The sequence below is a fragment of the Pholcus phalangioides genome, unplaced genomic scaffold (assembly GCF_987345545.1).
Source record: "Pholcus phalangioides strain wild (caught in Gottingen) unplaced genomic scaffold, Ppha-v1.0 ptg000015l_1, whole genome shotgun sequence".
In the NCBI taxonomy this organism is placed as follows: Eukaryota; Metazoa; Arthropoda; class Arachnida; order Araneae; family Pholcidae; genus Pholcus; species Pholcus phalangioides.
In genome coordinates, this window is record NW_028301608.1 from 106,567,242 (window position 1) to 106,594,735 (window position 27,494).

The window sequence follows — 27,494 nt, forward strand, 5'->3', positions numbered from 1 at the left end:
AAATATTCGTCAACTTTATTGGAAACAAAAATAACAACATGATATATTGTTTGATATTTTTTCCCTTTTTTTCCCCACCTTATAATCCAAAACATACAATATATCTGAAACGAAGTACCGTATTATTATATTTTTTGAATGAATTGAACGCTTGTTATGCGTCTTTGTAGTTGCTGAGATCAATGGATGGCCACATATCTCCAAGGCAATCTTGAACATTCCCGGCTAGTTTTCGAATACAGTCCTGGGTTTATAACAAACAAATTAGAAAGCTTATTAATGATGTATATCTGAACTATTTGATACATTTAATCAAATCTTTACGAATGTGGTAGAAATGTTTATGTGTTGATTAAAACTTCAGAAAATTAAGTCATCCAGTGTAACAAGCATGTAAATATTTTAATCCGAAGTGATACATAATGCGATGATCGTTGACAATTGTTTTTAAATAGGTTATTCGCGTTTTTATTGCCCCGATTTTAGGCTGAACGGGGGTCTTGGTTCAAATCCTGTCGAATCTAAGATTTTTTTACAGTTAATTATCTCTTCAGATCTAGACAGAACATTCGAGAGAGTTCCGTTTTTCCTCCAAATTCATTGTTGATAATTTCAATAAGAAATATGTTAAAAACAATCGAGTAAATTTTTATGAAACCCCTCAACGATAAGGGACGAAATATCCCTATACTCCTGTGACCCCCTTTGATGATTACCCACTTTCCCCCATATAATGCATCTTTCTAGAGAGAAAGAAAGAGCAAATGGGAAAGGGTGAGAAAGTGAAGGTTAGAACTGAGTGAAAAATCTCCTTCACGGATCTATTTTTCTCCATCTATTTCTGACATGCGAACAAGGAAACCCGTTTTTTGATTTTTATCGCCGATAGTTCAAATATAGATCATCCAAATTACGCGAACGGGAATAATTCCGAAAATCTCCGTTGTGGAAGGTAGTTGTGATAATATATTAATTGAAATTATATTTTTTTTTTTTACCGGAATTAGTTGTTCAAAATCATTTTTCGTTAATAGATTATTATTATAATCAAAAATATGCATAGTTGAGGATTATCTATAATTCTGCTAGGATAGGTTCGGCCGTATTCACCGACAGATTTTAACTGCAATCGCAGGTTTAAGGATTAGAGATCGACGGGATTGATTAAATTCAGGATTTTAACTAATCCGTGCTGATCTCTAAATCTTTAACCAACGATTGCAGTTAAACTCTGAATACGGCCGTCAGGAATCGATAATTTAATCCAAAGTTTAAGTTCACACTGAAGAGGAATAATTCTGAAAAATCTTCATTTTAGAATTTAGTTGTGATAATGTGTTAACTGAAATTAAGAATTAGGCGAATGAAATTGTTCAAGATCATTTCGGTCATAGATTACTATGAAACACAAGTTGTGAAAAAACGCATCGTTGAGGATTATCTATAATTCTGATACAATAGGTTTGGGGAATGCAGCCATCATTAAATTTTTCTATGCTGGCTTGCTTGATAATTTAATCCACAGTTTAAAGTTCGCACTCACCTCAAAATCCACCATCTTTCTTAATTCTAAGCTTGAGGGCTGAAAAAAAAATCCTGTTGAGATCGGCACAGAAAAATATAGAATAACATTCAGAATATGATCAATCTTTGGTAACCCGAGAATAATTTCCTGGGCCAAGCTTTTTCGCCAAGATAATTCCCGTGAGCTATAGAATTATATAGATTTGTTGTAGTACAGTTACTATGAGCTCACTCTCACGGATATTCGAAGGAAGAGGAGTCAAACCAGAGTTTAATGGCATGTTTACGACGGGAGCCATTAATCAAATCAAATAATGTCGACCTTATTCTGCATTTGATCCACGTTAGTAAGAAATTATATTATGATATACATTAAACTTCATAAAACGCAATTGTGAAAATCACTAATCCAAACAAGTGATATTAATACAACGACTGGCCGGAGAAAAAGGTGAGCACCTTGAACTTTACTGGCTCACCTTTTACAGAAATTAAACACGTGATTACCCTGACATTATTGTTATGAGGTAATACAATATCTTAACTTCTTTACGATCAAGGACGTAATATTGGATCCAAACTCCAGGAAAACACTTTCCAAAATTCAAAAACTTCTGTCTGTTTTCTATCCTCTCTCCATATCACCGCGAAGCTTTGTTGCAACCCTACGAAAAAAAACAGTAGTTCTTTTTACCTCTGTGATGGTGATGTATCCTTCTACTATATACATCTAAGAGCGATAGAAAACATGTAGGTGAAGGTAAAAATTCAAATCTGCTTCGTACCTACTCTATTATCTGTAAGTATCACAGATGAGAGGGGTTCAAGGCCCCCACATCCTAGAGCAGGGTTCCTAGGCTGGGATCTTTTGCGGGCCCTCCGACCACACTTTCACGGGTCCCTTTATGATGAATTTATAGCGTGAAAAAGCAAAAAAATGGTGAAAATCATGACGAGCCCCAGGGCTGGAGCCTTGTGAGTTCACAATTTGAAATAGAGATGGCAGCACTAATTCACACACTCACCCTGTTAGGTACATACTCTTACACTTCCGGCACAACCCAATTTCTTATAAATTGTCCATGGCGATAGACCGGAGTTGTGCTCGGTTTAAAAGAAAGGAAACACCCCCCCCCCAAGTTTCTCCAAGGATGTCTAGTCAAGAACTGCTGCATTTGACTAAGTGAGTTTTTTTGGCTCTCGACACGAATAGGTTAGAATTACATTTTTGAATAACGATTAACGATTACAAGAAACGGGTTAACAGACAAATGTTCCAGTTACGGTCCTGACGGGGGGGACATCAAGATCTCAGAGATGCTTTTGGTAGGGTGAAGATGAATTTTTGGAAAAAGAGAAAATTCAACTGCCCTTGCGGGGGAATAAAAAGTGATGCCAACAGCACTGGTGTTCCCAGGTGGTCACCCTTCCAAGTACTAACCGCGCCCGATGCCTGCTTAACTTCGGTGATCGGACGATAACCGGTGTTTTCAGTATAGTATAGCCATTGGCTTTTGGTAGGGCAAGGTCTAATAAAGAAACACTGTTCTAGATTGTCATTGATGGAAGTCTTTCCCCCAATCTAACGAAGTCTCTAATCCAACGGTTCTCAACCGGTGCTCCGTGTGAATTTCCAGGGGGCTCCCCGGCCGCTCGAGAAAAATTTAAAAAAACCAGTAAATTTGAAAAAAAAAATTATTAATATGTTTGAATAATAAAAATAAGTCAAACTTTGATGAATAAATAAAAAATAGGCCTCCGGTTCTCTCTCTCTCTCTCTCTCCGCCATAGAAATTACATGCTGGAAAGGGCTCCGTGGGTCAAAAAAAAGGTTGAGAACCGCTGCTCTAATCTACATAATTATCCAAGGGACTCGTGTCAAGATTAATTTCACTCCTCTCCGAAACGTCCTCGGGTAGTTTTGTAAAAGGAGGGCTATTTCTTTTAAATGAAAAACAGTGAAAAATAACTCTATTACGAAGAATTATCTAAAATTTTGAAGTAGATTATTTTAGTCCTGAATGAAATTTTTACTCTTCAACTCCTCCAGGCATTTCTACTTGAGACCAATATTCTACTTGAGGCACAGTGTATATATAGGTGCAATAATACGGGTTACAATATATATATATTTTTTTTTTGCCTGGCAGTGTTAATATGTTATACTGAAAAACTCACAGTTCCGACTTCGTCTGCAACACATTGGAAAACCTGAAAAAAGAGAATAAATAGATTGATAGATATTTAAAATGTAAGAGAAATCATGCCATAGTTTCTATATATATAAAATTGATTTTCTGTGTGTGTGTCTGTGTGTGTGTATGTTCTCTATACAAATCTACAATTTTAGATCGATCGTCGCCAAATTTTGCATATATACCAAATGGGACCCGACTTCAACGATAGGCTACTTTAAAATTTCGCCAGCCTAGGGCAAATGCCCCAAATGGGCAAAAAACTGTCCGGCACAATGGTTTTTGGGACTCAACAATCACTTTCCGAACGTTTACTTTGGTTACCGTGGTTCCCTAGCAATGCGTTTCAGACGTGTATATGCCTTTACAACCGTTTGTCACTTCTTTAATCCTGTTAGTATATGTATAATAGTTTATGCCTTTATAATGGTTTGCCACATTTTCAATATACTCTCAGTAACGAGGCTTTTTGAATAGACGTCATAATCATCATCAGCATCGCTTTGAGAGTCAGGAAAAGGGTGATCCTCATAGAAATCAGTGCTAAAATTGTCGATTTTACTGTAGAAATGCGGAAATTAGTGGGATTTTCCGTCCCATCAATAATTTTAAAAATTGTATTGAATTCTCGATTTTTGAAATATTCAGTTCGCTTAGAGATATACGAAGCCCAGGAGATTAAATATGAAAGTAATTAGCCAAACCTATACTTTTGAGTTGGATATTCGAGCAATATCATTGATGTCATTTATATCTTCTCAAGTATGAAAATTAATGTCTCCATATTGTCTCTTTTGATATTTATTTGCATAAATTCATGTGGGTTAGGATATTTTAAAATTAGTTATGAGCCCGTGAAAGTGCATCGAAAAAATTCCACAGCTTTAACTAAGGATTTTTGGAAGCTGGAACAGACAGATGGATAACTTGAAGTTCAGGGGGTGGAGGTTTATCGAAATACCTAGCGCCCCTTAAAAAAAGAAATATATATATTCATTTCTACGTTTCTGTGTAAATCTAGATTTGTTTATTTCATGAATCGCGCAGGTCGCCATATTGGTTAACTTGGACACGGTTTGTATGTCCCTCAAGAAAAAGAGAGGGAGATATCACGTGATCCAAAAAAGCCTCATTGAAGAAAACCCGGGCAGCGCCGGGTATTATGGCTAGTTTATTATAAAGGGTGTCCTGTGAGTGCTAATGCGGCCTTCATATCATCAACCGTCCGCCGTAGAGGTATAGTTTCAATTTGAAAAATGCTCAAAAGGCGTTCAAAAATTGCCCTTTACCAGTTTTGAGAGTTTTGAGTGTTGTGAAAGTGTGTGAGAGACAAAATAAAAACCTTAATCTTTTTATACAATTTCTTTGTCCTCTAATTTCCAATTAGAAAGTTTATGCCCTGTATCTCCTGAGGCCAACAGAAAAAATTCCATCTTTTCAAGTGTAATTTATTCGCTAAGATATTTGAATTAAAAATCCCGAGGAAAGTTAAGAGAGAACAGCAAAAACTAACGGAAAACGTTCCTGTCCCTCATTTACGTTGTATTTTCCCAACTTTTCTCCTAATTTTGAATTCACATATCTCAGCGAATATTGCACTTAAAAACTTTGAGGTTTTTTCTGTTGGCCTCAAGAGAGACAGGGCAACAACTTTCCAACTGGAAGCTGGAGAACAAGGGGAACATACACAAATTTAGATTTTTTTTTATTTCGTGACGCAATGTATCTTCACTCTCAAAACTGGTACTGGGTAATTTTTGAACGATTTTTTGAGGATTTTTTAAATTTTAATCATACATCTAGGACGGACGGTTGATCAGATGGTTGATCCACATTTTCACTTACAGGACACCTTGTATACAGGGTTTAAAGTCATAACGTTTTATATTTTGAGCCGTTAGTGATACGCTGGGATTACACTATAAAAGTTTGATAAAAATTCTTTTATAAAACTTGAAAATGCAACCAATAATCGTACCGGTTATATTCGCGCAAATGTAACCGATAGTCTTATTGGCTTCATTTTTTAAGTTCTATAAAAGAACTTTTATCAAACTTAGGAAAAACAACCAATAATCGTATCAATTACATTCGTGCCAATGTAACCAATGCACTCATTGGTGGCATTTTTCAAGTTTTATAAAAGAATCTTTATCAAACTTTCATAGTGCAATCCCGGGCTTAGATAAGTATCCAAATGATGAGCCAATTTTACATGTATCATTTCTTCTAATAGGAGCCCTGCATATATTATACTGAGATAAAACATTTATTGTTTTTTTACCTGTCCTCTGATATCTAATTAGAAAGTATCCTACCTGAGCGTAACAAAAATATTCTATGTATATATATAAGTGCAATATTCGTTGAGATATTGCCGATTTTGAAGGTTAAGGGGACATCTTAGAATTTGGAAAAGTTTTAGCAAACTGCAAAAGAATGGTCCTAATTTTTGTCTTCGGTTTGTCCTTAAGTATATGCTAGTCTTTTCCTAATTTGCAGGGAAGTCAAATATCCTTTCTGATATTGCACTTAGAAACCTGGAATATTTTTTGGAATTAGAACAACTTTCTAATTGGAACTTAAATTAGAAAGTTTTAATCGCCGGGTGTATTTATATATAAATATTGCATCCTAGAGCATACACGCTCATAGTTAAATGAATTACCTATCTAAAACGGAATCGTTATTCCGATACTTTTACCGATTGAAAGCATGTTTCTGTCACCAACGGTTCAAAGATAGAGGGGTGTCCAAAGTTTTATACCCCCCTGGAGTAAGTACGACTTTACCCCTGAGAACTACATACAATCATGCCAAATTAAATTATACCAAACTGTGCATCAAATGAAAAATCATTATCATTCATCGAATAAAATCTTTTCTACCTTGATGACATTGTCCGTATTTTCAGCCAACTTATCGTAATATACGTCTTGATTAGGATCGATTTCATTCTGGCATCTTCGAATTGCGGTGAGCACCTATCGAACAAACACGCACAATTATTGCTAAATAATGGAATTATTGATTGAATTTATCATTTACGGATGGTGATTGGCCTGTAATTCTTTAGAAAACACAAAAACAAATTTCTGTTGGAATCGCTAGTAATATTAAGGAGGGTGGTACATGCAAATTTTCTAAAAATACCTATTTTCGAAATTTTCAAATACTATGAAATTCAACGTTAAAGTCCTCTTTAACGTTGTCTTTTGGAAGTGATTTAAAAATAACGAAAATTGTCAGATATCAAATGTTTATGAATAAATTGCAATTCATACCCTCTTCGGTTCTTGATTCTCACATCGATAGAAATCTCCCTGGAGGGCTCTATTCCCCGCTGAAAAACGCAAAATTTATCTCCAAAATTAACTAAAATAAATTCCAGCTATACCCGATCTTCATATAACGAAAAATGTTCGTTCCAGACAATAATAAATAAATAAATAAATAAATACATTTTTTTTCAAATGAGGAAACAATTTTTAATGCAGATTCAATAAACAAAAATTTTAGCGTTACTTTAAAAATTTATATTATATGGATTCAGGGCCGTAACTACAGAGGGGTGGGGGACAAGGCGGGTCTGGTGCCACAAGTACCGTGGGGCGCAAATTTCACACTTTTACCTCTCCTCCAACATTACAAGAAAGCTTCAAAATGCGTGCTTGCCCCAGCTGATCAATCATATAGTTGCGGGCCTGTATAGATGTTCTCGTTACATAGATACTCCACTTCAGTTGTTCTCAACCTTTTCAAGTCCGCGGACCGGTTTCATTCATTTTTTGGAGCCCTTATGACCAAGAGAGTTTGCAAGCACGAGAGTGCGAAAAAATAGTGACTTAGAGCGTGGGTAAGCATGCGAATATCCAAAAGAGTGACCTAGAGAGAGAGAGTGAAAGCACGTGAATGACCGAAAAAAGAATGTGTAAACGTGTAAATGATCAAAAGAGTGACCCATAAAGCAAGGAACCATGTGAGAAAGCAACCAAAAGGATGAATGATCTGAGTCAAAGGCCCGACAAAACACCCGACCAACGGAAAATGAATGAGGAAATATGAAGCGGCTAATTAATCGCGGCCCGCTATGAATCATATCAGGGCCCGGTACTGGGTCGCGGCCCGGCGGTTGAGAAACACTGCTCTACTGCAAGGGTTCTTATCCTTTTTTTGCCCCCCCCCCCCACAAAAATATCAACTCCGCGACTCATGAATCCATTTCGTATTTAGAAAGAAGTTGATTGAATATTTCTAAGAAACAAAGTACAGTGAACGCTCGTTATAACGACCCCACGTTATAGCGACCATTCCATTGACTGGTAGGATAAGTCCCAAATGTTTTTATATAACGACTACCATATATGCTTTCCTTTCGATATAACGACCCTCCCAATACGACGTCCATTTTCGACAGGACGAGGACGAGGGGGTCGTTATATACTGCGTCGACTGTGTTTGGTTAACTCAAATTTTTGAAACCAGTTAGGGGTGTCTTAATGGGTAAGGCAATGGGACCTTGGCCAGGGCTCTGAATCAAACATTTAAGGTTTGGGGCCGTTCAAGTATTACGTAAGCAAATCTTTAGCCATTTTTGACCCCCTCCCCCTTGTCAGCAAAAGTCAGCAAAACGCTGATCCCCTCCCCTCCCTTGTCAGCAAAATTTCGTCATCAGCTCTGCCCCTCTGAATCCAATTCAAATTCATATTTTCATAAAGGGTGGTTGATGACGTAAGCATTATCCCCCCCCTCCCCCCCCCCTTGTCATCAAAAGTCAGCAAATCGGAAACCCCCCCATCCCCCATCGATGATGACGTGTAATACTTGAACGGCCACTCTTCACTAATTTTTGAAATTATTTCTTTCACACATAAATTCTGAATTTTTATTAGTTCTGAAATATTAACGCTGATTAACCCTTACAGTGGCAATCCCGAATGTCTCGTCAAACTTGATTTGCATTTTTTTCCCCCCGTCACACTGAATTATCTCGGGTTCTTAGTACGCTTTAATTTCCAATGTGGCAGTTGTAATGCGGATCAGGAAAATTTTGAAAACCACTTAAATGGTTAATTCTGACATTATTTTTTATTAATTCCGTGATTATTTCTGATTAATTACGTGATTATTTCTGATTAATTACGTGATTATTTCTGATTAATTACGTGATTATTTCTGATTAATTACGTGATTATTTCTGATTAATTACGTGATTATTTCTGATTAATTACGTGATTATTTCTGATATTATATCTTTGATTAAAACTAGAATTACGTATATCTTTCATTGATTTCGAAATCTCATCAATTCTGCACTTTTATAAATTTCCGGATACACGACTTTGTAATGATATACCGACACACACAGTGTTTTCCGGAAGCAATCGTATCATAATAATGGACCGTACAGTGAAACGAAACTTACATTTGGCAACACATTTGAGAATATTGATGAACTGTTCCTTCTTGAGTGTAGGTTTGTGAAAACCTTCGCATCCTCCAGGTTGGTCTGCCGAAATGCCTGTCAAGAAATATATATTTCTTGACAATTCATATGGTTTCAATTATAATTTTTCATGCAATTAAATTTTTGCCTGCAATCACAAGGTTCATTCAATTTGATTGTTGTGTCTTTTCTTCTCTCTTACAACACCTTTACTATATAGACTTTTATAACTAATCTCTGTTTCAACATATAGTTTCGATTGTTAACGAATATACAGAGCGTCTTGTAAGTGATAATGCGGCCTTTATTACATCAACCGTTTGTTCTCTACGTATAAATTCAATTTGAGAATTGTTAAAAAAGGCGTTAAAAAAATTACCCTGTACCAGTTTTTGCAGTGAAAATACTGCGTGTAACAAAATGAAAAATCTACATTTTTTAAAGGTCCCCCCCCCCCGTCCTCCAACTTTCAGTTGGAAAGTTGTTGCCCTGTCTTTTCTGAGTTCAACAAAAGAGATTTTATGTTTCTACGTGCAATATTCGCTGAGATATTCGAATTCAAAATCGGAGAAAAGTTGGGAAGGATAGCATAAATGAGGGACAGGAGCGTTGCCCGTTAGTTTTAGCTGTTATTTCCCAACTATGCTATGGTTTTTCAATTAAAATATCTCAGTGAATATTGCAATTAAAAACTTGGTTTTTTTTTTTGTTTGGCTCAGGAAAAAGAGGACAACAACTTTCTAATTAGAAGCTGGAAGATAAGGGGGACAGTATAAAAATTTAGACTTTTTATTTTGCGACAGTGTAATTTCACTCTCAAATATGCTACAGCGTTATTTCTGAACACTTTTTGATCAATTTTTGAATTGAAATCATATCTCTATGACGATCAGTTAATGAGATAAAGGCCGCATTGGGACGTGCAGCACACCCTGTGTAAAATTAGATCAATAAGATTTCTGTACTGGTTGTTCTTGAGTTTGTATATATTCGAACTATTATTTCAATATTTTTGTTCTTGAAAAATCATCATTTGATCATTTTTGTCGCACAACGGTCATTTTCGGCACACGAGGGAAAATTAGACCGGGACGCGTAATTACAATCCCTACTTCCTTAGTAACACATGAAAAATTAGCATGCCGGTGATTGGTTACTGCGAGCAAAAAAAGCTAGCAAGACGTCACGAGAGGCAGAGTTTTGGGCGAAACTGAATTCCAAAGTTCATTAACGAAGAATGAAAGCATTTTTTATTGAATCAGTAAATGATAGCTGGGCCCAGCTTCACGAGCCATTATTATTGTCTTCTCGATGCACGTGAACCGCATTTGATTAAATTAGAAAAAAAAAAAGGAAACATTTTTTAGTAAATCACAGCAAAGACATGGGTTTAAGACCGAATGGAACACACAACCTTCGGTATCTGAGTCTCGTACTATAACCATTACACCAACGGGTTCCAGCACGATTAAATGTATCTATTGTTAAACGTCGCCAGCAAACATTTCACCATGAGGGCTACTTCGCCATCTTGAAAAATCACTAAAAAAATATAGAGAAAAATCCCTCTAAGACTGACTTCTCATGAATATTGAGAGTTAAATCTTTCACTCTTTCTATTCATGATCTAATCAAAATGCTTGCCACTTATTAAAACCACTTTCACATCCTTACATTTTTTGATTTTATTAAGCAGCTGATTTATATAACCGGCGAATCAAAAACCAAAATTTAAAAATTTGTTTGTTGGAAGGGAAAATCTCATGTAAACTAAAAATATGGTAATTAATAAAAAAAGTCAGCGCATTTTAACATGCATAAGAAACCCTCGTGTACAAGGAACCCTCTTATTTTTTGGACCACTTATAATTTGGGAAAATGTTGGAAAGGTATATCTATAATACTACCCATGTGTAAGAAACCTCCCTGCTATTTTGAGGGGTTTACGGAAAATTCACCGCCAACAATTCACCGCCGGAAAATTCACCGACAACAATTCACCGCCATGCAATTCACCGCTAGGAAAATTCACCGACCAACAATTCACCGCCATGCTATTCACCGCTAGGAAAATTCACCGACCAACAATTCACCGCCATGCAATTCACCGCTAGGAAAATTCACCGACCAACAATTCACCGCCATGCAATTCACCGCTAGGAAAATTCACCGACCAACAATTCACCGATATGCAATTCACCGACGACAGTTCGATGCGAGTCAGTTAGCGAGGGAATGAGCGATTGAGTTACTGAGTGAGTGAGTGACCCAGTGAGTGACTGAGTGACCGAGTGAGTAAGTGATTCAGTGAGCGAGTGGGTTACTGATTCAATGAGCGAGTAAGTCAGTCCGCGAGTGAGTGAGCGATCTAGTGAGTGAGTGATCTATTGAGTGAGTAAGTGCCATATCCTAAAGATATGGCGGAAAGTTTAAATAATGACTTTATGAGAAGAAATTCAGATGATACGGATTCGGGTTGCTGTATTTTTTAAATATATGACATCCATATTTATTGTGGGCATCTTTTTCTCGCTGGGCATTTTGCCTGTTGTGGCCTTGTATTTGTATAAATTACAAATTGCTGTTGCCCAATACAAGATAGTATATTCAACAAAATTCCATTAACTCGGTTTTACTCAGAACCTTCTAATGGAATGTTAAAAGGGATAATAACAGAATTAAAAGATAATAAAGTAAGTGGATACGCGATGAATTAACTTCCTAAAAATGCTTAAAATCATCTCGTGTTATCACTTTGATGTTATAAAAAACATCGCTGATCATCAGTAACCAATGGATTTTTTTTATGATGAACTAGCTGTTACCCGCGATTTCACGTGATGAACTTTCAGGAATCCCGCCTTAGTGCGTATCTAGTATATGTACTCTATATTTACTATATACGTATATATATACTTCCTATGCAACGGAAATTAGTGACGATTTTTTTATTACGGGAGTCGGTGACGTTTTTTGAGTGATGGAAATCTGTTACGTTTTTGTGTTACGGAAGTCGGTTACGATTTTGGGGTCAAGTTTTCATTTAACTCTTGCATATATCGGAACCCATTTGACACATCGGGACCAAGTAATGTGCATGTACCCAGAGTTTCCCACATCCTACAGCAGGTCCCCTAAGCTGAAATAGATGGCGGGCCCCCAAACCAGCTTTTTCACGGGCCCCTCTGTGCTTAATTTATAGTGGGAAAATATCAAAAAGCGATAAGAAACGTTCCGGCCCATGTCAGCCCTGCCCTCGTGGGGGTCATGCCGAAAGGTATGTATAAGTAAAATATACATATGTCACCAGTGCTCCCAACATACAGGGTCGGGGTACCCGGGGGATTGCACATCTACCTTCATGGGGAAGTTAAAAGGTTTCATTTCCAGGGGTCCTTGCGATAGTGGAAGCCCAAGGTATATCCAGTCTGGGACCCCATAAAATTTGCGAATTCAGTCAAGGGTAATTGCGTGGGGGGGGGGGCTGGATTTTATTCGTTGGTAAAATGAATATTTGCAATGGCCCTCACAGGGGGATGCCCGATTGGCTTCCGAGTCAGGGGTCTCGTTTCATTTTGGGGGCACTGGATGAATCTCATTCTTTTCTGTCGTTTAACATTGTAGAATTTTCAACAGCGGAAGCCCGAGATAAATCCAGTGTCTGGGCGCCCCACTAAATATCTGCGTATTGGGTCCCCGTTACTGGATGTGGGCCCTGGATTTTATTCGTTTTAAAATTGATAAAAATTAAAAATTTTGGTGGCCACTCACAGGGGGTATGTCCGACAAGCCTTCAGGTCGGGGCCCCATGGAAAAGTTTACAGGTTTCATTTCGGGTGTCCCTGGATGAATCTCATTGATTTTTGTTGTTTAACATTGTAAAATTTGCAACACATCGGTAGCCCGAGATAAACCCAGTCAGGGTCCCCACTACAATTCAACGAATTGGAGTTTGGGGACCCCCATGGGGAAGTTTTCTGGGGTTACTTGATGAATCACATTTGTTTTTTGTTGCTTTATTATTATAAAATTCGCTTCTTCTGTAAGCTGGTGCTTTCACGTGTCCCTTTCCATGGCACGCTGATGAAGTGAAACGAAATAAACAAGATATGTTATGAAGAGAAAAGGGGGGGGGGGTTGGCCGCCAAAGGTGGTAGGGGGGGGCAGAGCCCCCTAGTACTGTATATAAAATACCATGTCCTGACTGATTCATCATCGCCGAGCCAAAACCGCTGAAGCTGTAAATATCAAATTTTGTGAATAGTTTTTTTCACGACGTAAAGACTCACTACTCACTAAGAAATGGTATTTCCATATTTGACAACCTAAGGGCGTCATAAGAGGGGAGGGGGGGGGGTCAACGTTGAAATCATGCCGAGAAGAAACAGCTGAAGCTATAAATATGACATTAGATCAATATTGTAATATAGACTCATTGAGAAGGGATTTTTCCAAATTCAACCCCCTAAGGGGGGTTTCAAAAGTTATATGGAGCAATCAGCACTGAGCCGAAGTCGCTTAAGCCATAAATATGAAATTTAGTTAGTATTATATTTTATAATGTACATACACACTAAGACAGGATTTCTGAAAGTTCATCACCCATGGGGGTTATGAGGTGAGAGTAATTTTGAGATTGCAAAAACACACAAGAGCGAAGCCGCGGATAACAACTGGTAACAAAATATAATGCTTACTAAATTTTATATTTATGGCTTCGGGGATTTCGGCTCAGTGATGATTACTCCATATAACCTTTGAACCCCCCCCCCCTTTATTAGGGGGGATTGAATTTTGACATTTGACTTACAGTCTTAGACTTAAAACGAACATTCGATTATGTTGATTTAAATATTCTAACAAATAAAAACACTTCTCAGCAGGCAAATGAGGTAATGTACTATATTGGTTTAAAACATATTACTACAATAGGAAACAAGCTGCCATAATAAATGGTAAAATCAGCACATTTAAAATATAATGAAAAGAGTCCCACAAGGATCGGCCCTTGGGTCATAATTATTTCTAGTTTATATTAATGATTTATGTAAAATTAAGTAGAACGGTAAAATAATTTCATTCGCAGATGACACAAGCCTATATGTTGAAGACGGGGGTGGATTTAGAGCTCGCTGTTGGTAGGGGTGATTTTAAAAATCTTTAAAAATCTAGTCTAAGCATCGGTGACCACATGTCCTGCATTTTGTCTCGTATTTTCCGTGACAGTCCGGTTTTTCTGTTTTTTCTTCTCCATCCAGACTTTTGTCACGGTTTTACTCGTTTATAGTCGAAGTTTTCTTGAATTTGTTGTTTAATTTTTTGTTGCAATATTACCATATAGAAGTTCCGAAAATTCCATAAAATATCGCATTTCGTTTGAGGGGAAATCTAAGGAGAACACCTACATCCAGCAGTGGATTGAAATTGGTTGTTGATTATGCCACACCTATTAAAACCAGTATTTTAAATACAGTTAAACTCGGTTATAACGACATCGAAGATTTCGCGGGATTTCAGCGTTAAACCGAGTCTGGCTGTATTGCTTTCACTTTTAGAATATTGTTCTAGAGTTCTTTTAGTTATTTTCTAACATTTACCTCTGATTATGTATGATCTCCACCTCATATTAGTTCACTACGACGCAGTTCGTTTTGTAGAGGCTATATAATTATGTCCTACTACTGATGCTGGAAAACAAATTAATGAAATAAAGTGAATATAAAGATAAGTTTAATTTTCTCCATCAGCAAAACTGGTAAAAGAAAGCCATAGCCTCATATTGTTTAAAGTTATATGCGTGAGTTCAAAAATCGTATGAAATTATCTCGTTTTAAACATCCAATTCTTGGACATAAAACCTCTTGGGTGACAAATAACATTTTCGAAAACTGAAACTCACGGAACCACAGCTTCAAAAAACGATAGAAAAAATGGCATTCTTTTTGGGCAATGTTAGAGGAGTATTTTAGAAGTATAATTTTCACAGTTTTCATTACATACATATTTAATTGGTAATTTTCAATCAAAACCTATAATATTTAATTAGTAATATCTGACATAATTTTCATTCAAAACATACAGTATTTATTTAACAATTTTCGACATGATTTCCTTCCTTACATATTTATAATTAAAGGGTTCCAATCTACTAATCTAGAAAAACAGATAACACGGAAATGTAAGGAAAAACGGGAGAAAAATATTCATTTCTCCCAAATATTGATATCATAATTAAAATGATACATTATGAGCTCTCAAATATTCTTTAATGTCACATCCTTGATGATACTTATCAACTAAATTCTTTAATCTCTGCGCAGAGTCCCGGTATTTCTTTCTCCTAATGTGATGGTTTTGTCCACTTACAATTTGCTCCATCCGAACTTCATTCAAACTCTGTTCTCTTTTTATGGCACCGATGAACTTCCATATATCTGGGTGGTGAGCAGATAATTGCTGTTGGAACGCTCGATGCCATCCTTCTATAGAATTGTTGGTATTAGGGAAATCGTTACGCGTTCCTTGAAAGCAGTTCCAAATGTCGATGTCAAAGCGCGGCTGACGACGACCACCACGACGAAGAGGACGCCCGATCCAAGTGTCTTCAAATCTATACTTCATCATAAATTCGTTATCGGAACAATCGGATTTTTTAATCATTTGTGACACTACTAGGTTAAAAACTAACTAACTAACCAATTCACTCACTCCCTCACTCACCAATTCACTCACTCCCTCACTCACTTACTGACCATTCACTCACTCCCTCACTCACTTACTGACCATTCACTCACTCCCTCACTCACTAACCAATTTACTCGCTCGCTCAATCACTTACTCGGTCACTCAGTCACTCACTGGGTCACTCAGTCACTACTGGATCACTCACTCACTCAATCACTTACTTACTCGGTCACTCACTCACTCGGTCACTCAATCACTTACTGGGTTACTCAATCACTCGGTCACTCAATCACTTACTTACTCGGTCACTCAGTCACTCACTGGGTCACTCACTCACTCGGTCACTCAGTCACTCACTGGGTCACTCACTCACTCGGTCACTCAATCACTTACTGGGTTACTCAATCACTCGGTCACTCAATCACTTACTTACTCGGTCACTCAGTCACTCACTGGGTCACTCACTCACTCGGTCACTCAGTCACTCACTGGGTCACTCACTCACTCGGTCACTCATTCACTGACTCGGTCACTCAATCATTTACTCACTCGGTCACTCAATCACTGACTCGGTCACTCAGTCACTCACTGGGTCACTCACTCACTCGGTCACTCAATCACTTACTTACTCGGTCACTCAGTCACTCACTGGGTCACTCACTCACTCGGTCACTCAATCACTTACTTACTCGGTCACTCAATCACTCACTGGGTCACTCAATCACTTACTTACTCGGTCACTCACTCACTCGGTCACTCAGTCACTCACTGGGTCACTCAATCACTGACTCGGTCACTGGATCAATCACTGACTCGGTCACTGGATCAATCACTGACTCGGTCACTGGATCAATCACTCGGTCACTCAATCACTTACTCACTCGGTCGCTCAATCACTTACTCACTCGGTCGCTCAATCACTGACTCACTCGGTCACTCAGTCACTCACTGGGTCACTCACTCACTCACTCAGTAACTCAATCGCTCACTCCCTCGCATTGAACTGTTGTCGGTGAATTGTCGGTCGGTAAATTTTCCTAGCGGTGAATTTTCCTAGCGGTGAATTGCATGGCGGTGAATTGTTGGTCGGTGAATTTTCCTAGCGGTGAATTGTTGGTCGGTGAATTTTCCGGCGGTGAATTGTTGTCGGTGAATTGCTGGCGGTGAATTTTCCGGACACGATTTTGAGGGCCCAATTTTCAGCGGAAATGGGATATTTATACATATGCTGACCATATTTGCTTGAGAAAAATACAGGACATTGGGCTACGGAATACAGGACAATACAGGACAACGCTAATTATCACCAAAAAAATATGCCAAAAGTAAGCAAAGTTGCCAACTCGTGCTTAAATCACAGAAAAGTCGCCAATCATCGAAAATGAAGCTCCACTTCAAATTGCAGTGAGTTGAAGGTGGTTAGGGTGCTAGCTTCTGACCTGTGCAGGTCTGGTTTCGAATCCCTGCTCGGGCATGGATGTCTACTAACGCTAACAAATTCCCTGGACAGATCATACAGATCTCTTGGGAATACGTGAGGATCACGTTTTATTATTTATTACTATTATTAAAAAAAACATGTTAAGTATGTGAGGTGAATATTTTTTTTTTTCTTATTTGTAGTCCTAATTATCCTAATATTATAATTTCTAAGTTGAGAAGGTAATTTTAATTGCTCATTTGAAGAATAAGAAATCAAGTTGTTTTAGTTGAAAATACGAGGAAAACCGGGACAGCCAGAGAATCAACAAAAACCGGTAACTAGAGGACTACGCAACTGTAACGGGAAATACAGGGCGTATGGTCACCATACTTATACAATTTAAAATACGGTACAGTTTCATCGGTGGTTGTTACACACTTTTGTCAGTCATAGCTCCCTTGCTCATTTCATGGTTTGTCTGCGGTTCTCTAAAATAGATTGGTAGATATTCAATTCTCTTTATTGTTTTAATTTCTGATATGAAAAAACAAAATCAGCCAAGGGGTCAAGAGACCCATTGCTGGTTGATATATTTCAAATTTATAATGAATTATAATCAACACATTTATTAGTGAACAAAATAATAACAAACTAAAACGAAAAAGAAAAGAAATATTAAAAAAATCAACACCATAATTTTAGAGGAAGTAAAACGATTTTTTGTAGTGGTTAATATGAGAAAAAAAATCATTCACACTAAAAATAATCACTCAAATAATCACTTTCACATGATTTTTAGTACTTTTGGCAACAACATTGAATGTTGTCATTCTAGCAAATAAATCAAGGTTACATTGATAAATACAGTAAAAAGAAGTGGTCCTAAAGTAGACACCCTGTATGCTTAAGAAAAAATACAATACAATACAACTGAATACAAATACAACGCCACAACAGGCAAATTGCCCAACGAGGTGGCTGACTTAAGAACATCATGGATCCCCGAGCCCCTACCTACTACTGCTACACCACACATGCACCCCCCCCCCCGCCGCCGCCGCCGCGGAACCCCCCAACGAATCTGTACATGCGGGAATGTGCGTGTAAGTGTAGTGAAACCTGACGTAAAGTTTTTTTTTGTTTCTGTGTAATGCTTGTTATGTGTAGTGCTGTCATCTGCCCCCAGTTTTACTAACTATGAGTGAAGTGTTATGATTGAATGATTTACCGTTGTAGGACTGATGCTCTCTGTGGCGAGACTTTTTAACGGGGAGATCGGCTCGCATTTGCTCCTTGAAGTTGGGAACCACAGAAAACCAACTTCAGCCGACCACCACTGTGGGGTTCGAACCCGGATTCTCGCATCACGAGTCCGGCACTATAACCACTCGACCACCACAGCGGCAAATGTCTTCAGGAATAAATGTCTTCAAAATTAATGAATTTACCATGTGAGACGATGCTTGCTATTTTTTATTGTGAAAATTTAGTGTGATTAAATACGTATCTTGTGCTGAAAAGAAGCAGCAGCAGTCAAAATGACTGAGCCCTTATCAGTATAACCAATGGTCCGGCCCTTCCAGTGTTAAGTAGACTACGATTTCCACTGTGTTACCATAACAATAATTTTTAAATTTTAATTTTTTAAATTGCCCGTGCGTTGACTAGTTCTGAAATTTTTTTTGACATGGCTGTATCATATTTCAACATTTTTTGGTTTCATTGCTTATCTGTTATTTATAAGTCAAAAATTCTCTCTCACACTTCGGATAGGGATAGTTCCTACTGTTTGGAACCAGAAAAAATCGACTCATGCACTACAAAAGTCACAGTAATTGAGAGGAAAATGAGAGTATCAATAAGTTGGGCCATCCCGCCTTTACAGGCATACGGCAAGGTGGGTTAGACGCAGTGATCACAATTTCACAGCGATAAAAGCAAAAAAATATACTGAGCTTAAAAGAAGTTAACAACAAAAACATAAAAAAAAAGAACTTCAAAGTTATTAAGTTTTTGCTTGAGAGTAAGCTAGATCGAAATTGTTAATTTAAAAAACTAGTTTTTTAATATGCAATGACGTCACTGCTCGTACCCAAATAAAAGGTATTTTGGCATGCTATGCTTTTTTCACTCCTATTAGGGAGGAAGGTACCACCCTCTGGTATCTATGTGACTTCAGTGTCCCCGTTTGAGAAGGGCCTTACGGTACAGTACAACCAGTCCAGTTGTTGAGGTATCCGAACCTGGACGAAAATTCACATCAACGATTATCGTTAGACGTCAAAAGCTCTTGCATAAATAGTATATTTCTTGAGATATGAGGTTTTAAACGGATGGCTTACCTTTCACAAACGTGGAAATCAAAATTACTTGAGTAAGATATACCAGAGAAGGAATAGCCATCGTGATATTTGAAGTACTTATTAGATTGAGTGACTCGGTGTTTCTCATTTATTTATATGGATACATCGCAATTGATGAAAAACATTTTCTCGGTAGCTATTTTAGCATTATCATTCTTCAATTATCCGTCAAATTTTGTCGAACTCACAATTTAACAGAAGAGACACTTTGTTTCTCAAAAAGATGAGAAAAACTTGCGTTCACAAGTCGCAAACGAACGAATCGTTTTTAATGCATCCTGAGGGATGTCGCCAACTTCAGCCGAAGTTATTAAGTGATGTCTCATGTTCAATAATGAGCTATAACACTACGTGACTACCTATTTTTTTCAGCAGTGAAAGAAATTGCATACATTTATATATATATAAGACAGGAATATGATGAACGTATCAACCCCTCCCCACGAGGCCTCCCATGAAAATATTATTGGTTTTCTTTTTCGAATTTATATTATGTATTTATTCATTGATTTCGAAATTTTGGAATGTAAGTTGCTCACGACAACCAAGTGACACCAGGGTTATCCTATTCAGGGATTCTGATAAAGCAAAAAATTAATAGTTACTAGGGATGCCAGAATTTCCTCACGGAATTCAAATAAAGCACGCTGGGGGAGGGTATGTGCATTGCTTTGATGTCCACGAATTATTGAGGGGACGATGCACAAAAACTCTTGAGGAGCTCAAATGACCTAAATTCTTAGGGTTTCCTCCACGTATGCGCCAACTTTCTAGCAGACAGAAAGTGAGATGTTGTTGTCGCGTTCAAGTTGTTGCAAATCATTTTATCATTTCCCTTATAATTGCACAATAATGCCACATTAGCTGTGTTGTTATGCGTCTAAAGACATGCACAAAGTAGCTTCAGTAATGTAGCTTCTCTCTTTTATGCTGATTCTTATAAAGAAGTTCTTTCTATAATGTATTCTCAATGGACGTTGTTTCATAGAAATTTTGTAGTCAGCATTCATAGCTGTGGGCAGTCACGCACGTGCAAAACTCAGAGGAAACGCTGTTAACGACTATGTTCACATGCAAATACCTTTGTATCCTATTTTCCATCAAGTATTTTAAAGAAGAAAGTATTTGTGAAACAAAAAAAATAGATTATTTAAATTCATTTTACCGCATTTTTCTATTTTTTTTTGAAACACCTTTATACCTGATTCTAGTGAAGATTGTGAATTAAAGCGAGCTTCGAATTTTTAAACGAATAGCGATATTCTTTTATTAGAAAAAGTCGTAAAAGGCAAAGTACAGAAATTTTTTGTGCAGTGGTCATGCCAATGTGCAAATCGCAGCGTCAAACATGTTCAGTGGAACCTCGTTTATATGATGTTCAAGAAGCCGAGTCAACCCGTCGTTTTTGACTGCCAAGGTTTAGAAAAAATGTCGTTGTGTCAAAACGCAGTGTTTCAGTCGAATAACTGAGACTTCTCTGAAAAAAATTATCCCCGAACAGACGTACAAAATGTAATAAAAGTCTATGTGATTAACTGCATTTCCGATTCTGTTATAAAAAAATATTTCAATCATACTCAAGGAAAAAAATTTAATTTAATTTCAAATCACCCAGAGAAATAAAATTCAGGAGAACATCTCCTTTGGGATGCCAACTTAAACAGGATTGCAGCATGGGCAAATGAATGGAGCATGACGTTTAGCATTGATAAGTACATGGTCGCTTATTTTAGTTCGAACAACACACGGTTCTCTTACGAATTGAATGGTGTCGCTATCCCGGATGCAACTGGGGTCACCGATTTGGGAACTCTCATTGAGGAGCAACTTAGGTTTTCTGAACATTGTTCAGCGGTGGTCAAAAAAACTAATAGAATGCTTGGTCTCATTTTCAAAAAGGTCTCTTCGCGTTCTCTTAAAGTTATTCTTCCGCTTTTTCGAGGATTAGTTCGTCCTGGACTGGAGTATGCTGTAAGGTTTTGGAGACCATACCTACAGAGGGACATAGAATTGTTTGAAGGGGTGCAGAGAAGAGCTACGCGTGTCCTTATTGGCACACAGGGCATGAGTTATGAAGAGAGACTTCATTTTTTGAATATGTATACATTGGATGAACGCAGGTGTCGAGGAGATATGATCGAAGTGTTCAAAATTTTTAATGGGATGGATAGGATGGACCATGAACTTTTAGTACACCGCCAATCGACTGCTTTTACAAGGGGACACCAGTATCGATTGGTGAGGGACAATGCAAGGTTATGGTGTCGCAGGGAATTTTTCTCTAATAGGGTTGTTAATAAATGGAATAGCTTACCCCCGGAGGTAGTAAATTGTAACACAATTGACACGTTTAAAAAGAAATACGATAAACATGTTGGGGTAAATCGAGAAGCTATCCATTCTTAGAATAAGACAACCATAAGTATTCTTTATGGGCATTGTATAATATTTTATCATGTGTATATATTGTTTGTAATTTGTGTTAATTGCATTTTTAATGGGGTTGCTGTATTTTTGAAACATATGATATCCATATTTTTATGGGCATCTTTTTATCAGCCACCTCGTTGGGCATTTTGCCTGTTGTGGCGCTGTATTTGTATTTGTATTTCTATAAAAGTTTATAAAGGTGCCCACACACGCACACACACGCACATGAAAGTAATAATCTAGGGGAAAGTAATAAAGGGACTATTTTTTGATTCCGTCGAAAACAGGTTTCCGTCTCATAAAATTATCTAACTTTACTAAGTATAGAATGGAGCAAAAATGAAACTGATAAAGAGCCATCCATTCAACATGGACGGTAGATAAACAAACAAATTTTTCATCTACAGTCGAGAGAACCTTTCTTCGAGATCATAGACAGACGCGTTAGCCTACGGAGGCATCGCTTCCAAATAAGAATACCAATGGCAGAAGAGATTGCTTTTTCCACGGATACATATGGCGTGTGGCGAGAATATGGAACAGCCTGCCATCAGAACTTGCATGCGCCTTCTACGCAAGATTTGCTTCCGCTATTGTGGATTTCGACCTGGCTCCGTATGCGAAGTGCTATTCTTTCTGACTATTATTTTAAAAAATAAATAAAGTAAAATAAATACACTGACGGCTCAAAAATAGCTGATAAAGTCGGTTATGCAGTAGTTCACTATAACAACAATAATATAGTCTGTGTAGACATGATACGAATGAATAATGGCAGTAGAGTGAATAAAGCCGAAACGGCAGCCGTAAAGAACGCTATAGACCACATTCACAATAATAAATTAGACTGTGTTCACGTCTATAGTGACAATCAATCAGTATTACAGACATTAAGGAATATTAATGACAAAGATAAAATATACGCAAGACGAAAATTTTAGCTGAAAAAAAGCAAAATAGTTTTCTTTTGCGTCAAGGCTCATAACCGGAACCTAAGAATAACGAGTATGGAGATCAAAAAGGGAATGGGGCAACAGAGAAGCCTGAAACAGATGCGTTAAAATCTTGTCGATACAATTGAAAAAGATGGTGAAGAAATACATAATGGAAAACTGGCGACAACATTTTTACTGCTCACCAAATGGAAGATTTACCTATAGAATATTTCCAAAAGCGTCACTGAGGATGGTGATTTCCACTTCAATCAAGTTCTGACACAACATGGCGCCTTTGATGTGTACCAAAAAAAGATTTCATAAAAGATCTCCCAAATGTATCTTTTGTGAGAAAGCGGTCAGTGATGTTAAACAGCTAATATATAAATGCGAAGCTTGGAAAAAAAACAGAGAAGATATCAATTTTAAAAATAAACGCATCACCATTCGGGCACTAATAAAAAAACAAAAACACTGGATCTCTTATAAGGCAAATAATGGGAAAATGTGTAGAACACTATATAAATAATTCGTAACTTCATGCATAGTTCCATTTGTAATAATATGCTAATCTTTTTCTTTAATGTAAAATACTTATTGTAAGTCCCTGGGGCACCAAATCGCTGCTCGCTAGATGTTAATGGTGCTTTCTGAGATACGATGATTTTCTTCTTTTTTACTTTGAAAAAATTAATGCTCCTTTCCGGGAACCCCCGTAATGCCGTGGTAATTTACTCATAGTATCATGAAAATTTTGAAAATTGGAAATAATTAAGTCATATAGACATAGGAATAAAGTCATATGCATATATGTATATGTATCTGAATCCATTTAATTTTTTACATCTGCATAGGAAAATATTGGCAAAAGCACTGGATAAAGTAGTACTTATTAGAATACTAATCACGTGCCTTTTATACCTGAGTGGCACAGTGGTAAGATGCTCGTCTTCCAATATGAAGCTTACTGTCTAGAACAACGGGTTCTAATCTGAGCAAAAAAACATTACAAACACGTTCTTTAGCTACCGATAATCGGGCGGCCACCGATAGATGGAGCCTTCAATTTCTACCCAACTTCACTGGTTGGAAATTGACGTGTAGAAATATATGATCGGAGTTGGTGTACGGTAAGTAAAATAGTCACTTGCCTGAATAAATCCATACCATTATTGAGGTAATTTTCGAGGATGCAGAATTTTGACAGATTTAACCAGTCATCCTCTTATTTTATTCCAATGTAGCTTTCATACAAATCCAATAAAAATCGGCTGCTTTCATGAGCCGGGACCATTGAAATAACGTTAAGAAGCTTTCACCTTTGTAATTTATTTCTAATGTTTATTTATTGTGTTTTGAATGTAGAAATGGGGCAGAACGAATTACCCGACATGCCCAGGGCATGTAAAAATTTTAACCAGACATAAAATTTATTTAAATGCCTGTGTGTTCGCTTCGTTCGAGATACATAAATTTTTCATATTATACTTTTTATTCCCAATATTTAACGCTGATATTTTTGAAATGACGAGAAACACTGAGTACTCTATACTTGGATGATTTTCCAAAAGGACTTCTAACCGCTTTTTTGTGTGTTATTGAATACATTGGATCAGCACCTCCTAGAGGTAGAGGTGCTCTATCTCTAGATGGTGCTGATTGGATCCCGGTTATAACGCTCCGTTATAACCGGATCGAAAGTTTTGTTTTGTCTCGAGGTTATCTTCCGGCTCGTGATTATGAACTGATTCCGAATTGTAAATTTCTTGTAGTTTTCAACGGCGTGGACTCTTTATTTTTTACTATTTCCCTATATATTTTCCAAGTATTTGCTATAATTTATTTCTATTTTCACGCCAGATAGTATAATCTACCATTGAAACAGTAGATTCAGTGAGTGCTGCCAATTTTCTTCCACTCTTCGGATCCTTAATATTAGCATTATTATCCTTACAGCTTTTAGTTATTTTCCTTTCCCCAATAATTATAAATGCGTTTTTTTAATGCCTATTTTAAACATTTTTGGTGCCTGACTATTTTGAACATTTAATATAATGCATGTAACACATTTCAATTTGACAGGAGTTTTGTGAAATTTAACAGTAATGAATAAATATGGAAATTGTAAAATCATCATTAGTAATTTTGTGTCTTTCGAAATGAGGAAGATTTTTTTTCATATGGGTCTATCAACTTTACATAAGTATTCATTAGTTACCATTGCAAAAAAATCCTCAACAGGCCAGACATATTTTCATGATAATTTTCATATGAAATGATTTATTTCAACAGAAATGTTGCTTAATATAGCATTGTTGGTTATTCTTTTTCGTAATCTGAATTTTGCTCCAAGAGATTCAGAATATTCCGCAACACTGGGTAACAAATTTCTTTTTGTTCTCTGTTGCGTGAGATTTTTCAACTGATCTAAGTTATTTTCTGATCACCGATTTAAAATCTGAAATCCATTTTTCTCTGCAAGCTGTGAAATCGAGTCATTGGAGTGTGAAATCAAGTCCTTAGACCACCCTTCATCTTTCGAACCGTTGGTTATAGAAGCGCTTTCAAGTAAAACAGTATCAGAATAACATGTCCATCTCAGATATGTCATGTATTTAACTAGGGGCTGTTCATGTACCCAGATACAAAATTTAATTTTTTTTATACGTTCACCTGTCCTCTGACCTTTAATTAGAAAGATGTCGCCCTGTCTCTTCCGATCTCACGAAAAACATTTCACATTTCTAAGATCAAAACAGTATTAAATGCGGAAAAACCGTTTTTTTACCCGTATTTAAAGCTGTTTTTTTCACAAATGACCTCCGTTTTTCCAATTCGAATATCTCAGTGAATATTGCACTTAGAAACGTGGGATTTTTGTGTGTTGGAATCAGAAAAAACAGGGCTACACCTTTCTAATTAGAAATTGGAGGACGGGGGGAAGGGGGAAGGGTACCGTATAAAAAATTTAATTTTGTACGTCGATACATATATGACTTCTAGTAAATAAATGACATATCAAAGATGGACACGTTATTTGGATAAATTTTCTTATTGAAAATATGCTTATATATAGCCAATTGTTCAAAAAATAAAGGGTGTCTAAGTACTTAACTTCACACCCTGTTTACTGATACGTGACCAAAGGTCCCTGGCTATCGATTAAAGGCTTATACATGTACTAGCTTAGTTCTTGCAGATTGTTTGTACATAATTGGATCACTAGTATAGACCTGAAAATGGTTAACATCCTACTTGGTTAACAGTACGGATTCACAAAATTTCCATGATTTCTTTGCATGTGAAGCAGCCGAGCTCGAGACAAACACTGGATTCAGAATGAGTGGCCTGTCCATAAAGCTCTGGAAGCAGGCATGACAAAAATTGTGAGCGATCCAATTGTCAGCTGAGAGATGACCGTTTTTCCTCCACTTCACCTTAAGCTTGGATTGATGAAGCAGCTTGTTAAGGCATTGAATGGATGAATACGGTAATCATGGTAACGCCACTTCATAATTTTGGGTTTTTCAGACTTCAGTTTTTGAAACTGCAATTTTTTTCCACAATCGATTATTCACCATAGCTCGAAAACGGTTCGAGATTGGACAAGGTTGGTAGGGTGTATCATGTTCCACTTGCATTCGTCTATCACTCCCTTTCGTTTGGCAGAACATGTTACATTCACCCTGTATATGTTTCCGGTACGTACACATAACTTGGTCCCGATATGTCGAACAGTTTCCGATATATTCAAGAGTTGAATGAAATCTTGACCAATTTCCGTCCCACAAAAACGTGAACGATTTCCGTTGTATAGAAATGACCACAAAAATGTTACACTTTTTCGAGTTTGTGTGATTTTATATAAAAGAGATTTTTTCCCCTATTCTTCCAACAATTACAAAGAAAAACTAAAAATGCACGAAATTACATAATTTGGTATATACCTTCTAACTTACCTTTTAGATCACCGAAACTTAAACCTTTTAGACTTAAAAAAACTTGCCTTTTAGATCACCAAGAAACATTAAGAATGCTGTAAAGAGAATCAGAGAAAAGCCCATCGTTATTTCAATTTAACAACTCCCGTCGAAACGTTCCTATATTACTGTGGGACTATGCGGGAAGCATATATGCATGCTGATTTTCCTATGCACATATATAGGAAAATTATAAAGCATATATCATGTGTTCTCTAACTTATCTCATCGATAATTTTTATCTCTGCTTAAACAGCGATTCTTAGTCAGTGATACTTAGTCTAGAGCTCCTTGAAATATTTCTTATGTTAATCTGAAAACACGTATTCAGCTGAACTGAAACATACCTATTTCGTGTTATGATTACGCATTTATTTTATATTTTTTTCGCATGCGTAAACGTGATCGTTTACTTACAACTGAACCATAACTTTTATCTGTGTTTAAAAAGCTGTACTCGTTTAAATTCGAGTTGCATTTACTCAGTTGAAATGCCTCACGAATGTCATTCCAC

The 27,494-nt window shown here is 37.0% G+C and overlaps 1 protein-coding gene and 1 pseudogene across 3 annotated transcripts; both read right to left on the bottom strand.

Annotated features, from left to right (window-relative positions):
* On the bottom strand, positions 1-27,157 carry LOC149077301 (uncharacterized). Of its 3 annotated transcripts, none has more exons than XM_089245068.1 (7): positions 27,007-27,157; positions 9,145-9,240; positions 7,004-7,062; positions 6,608-6,703; positions 3,703-3,735; positions 1,544-1,582; positions 1-244 (listed from the first exon to the last, which is right to left on the bottom strand). In XM_089245068.1, exons 1-7 carry the CDS (start codon positions 27,062-27,064, stop codon positions 155-157), a joined length of 471 nt encoding a protein of 156 aa, XP_089101194.1. In that variant the 5' UTR covers positions 27,065-27,157; the 3' UTR covers positions 1-154. The 3 variants fall into 3 exon arrangements, with proteins under 3 accessions (XP_089101194.1, XP_089101193.1, XP_089101195.1); XM_089245067.1 differs by lacking the exon at positions 27,007-27,157 and adding an exon at positions 19,615-19,699; XM_089245069.1 differs by lacking the exon at positions 27,007-27,157 and adding an exon at positions 17,711-17,753.
* LOC149077302 (5S ribosomal RNA) lies at positions 2,918-3,036 on the bottom strand (annotated as a pseudogene).
* Positions 27,158-27,494: the final 337 nt, after the last annotated feature.

Excerpts from the sequence above, each read along its gene's own strand:
- LOC149077301 (XM_089245067.1), bottom strand. The coding sequence starts at position 19,675 with ATGGCTATTCCTTCTCTGGTATATCTTACTCAAGTAATTTTGATTTCC. Across the intron at positions 7,063-9,144 it reads TCTCAAATGTGTTGCCAAAT|CGGGGAATAGAGCCCTCCAG; the intron begins GTAAGTTTCGTT and ends TGCGTTTTTCAG. Across the intron at positions 245-1,543 it reads GAAAGATGGTGGATTTTGAG|GACTGTATTCGAAAACTAGC; the intron begins GTGAGTGCGAAC and ends TTATAAACCCAG.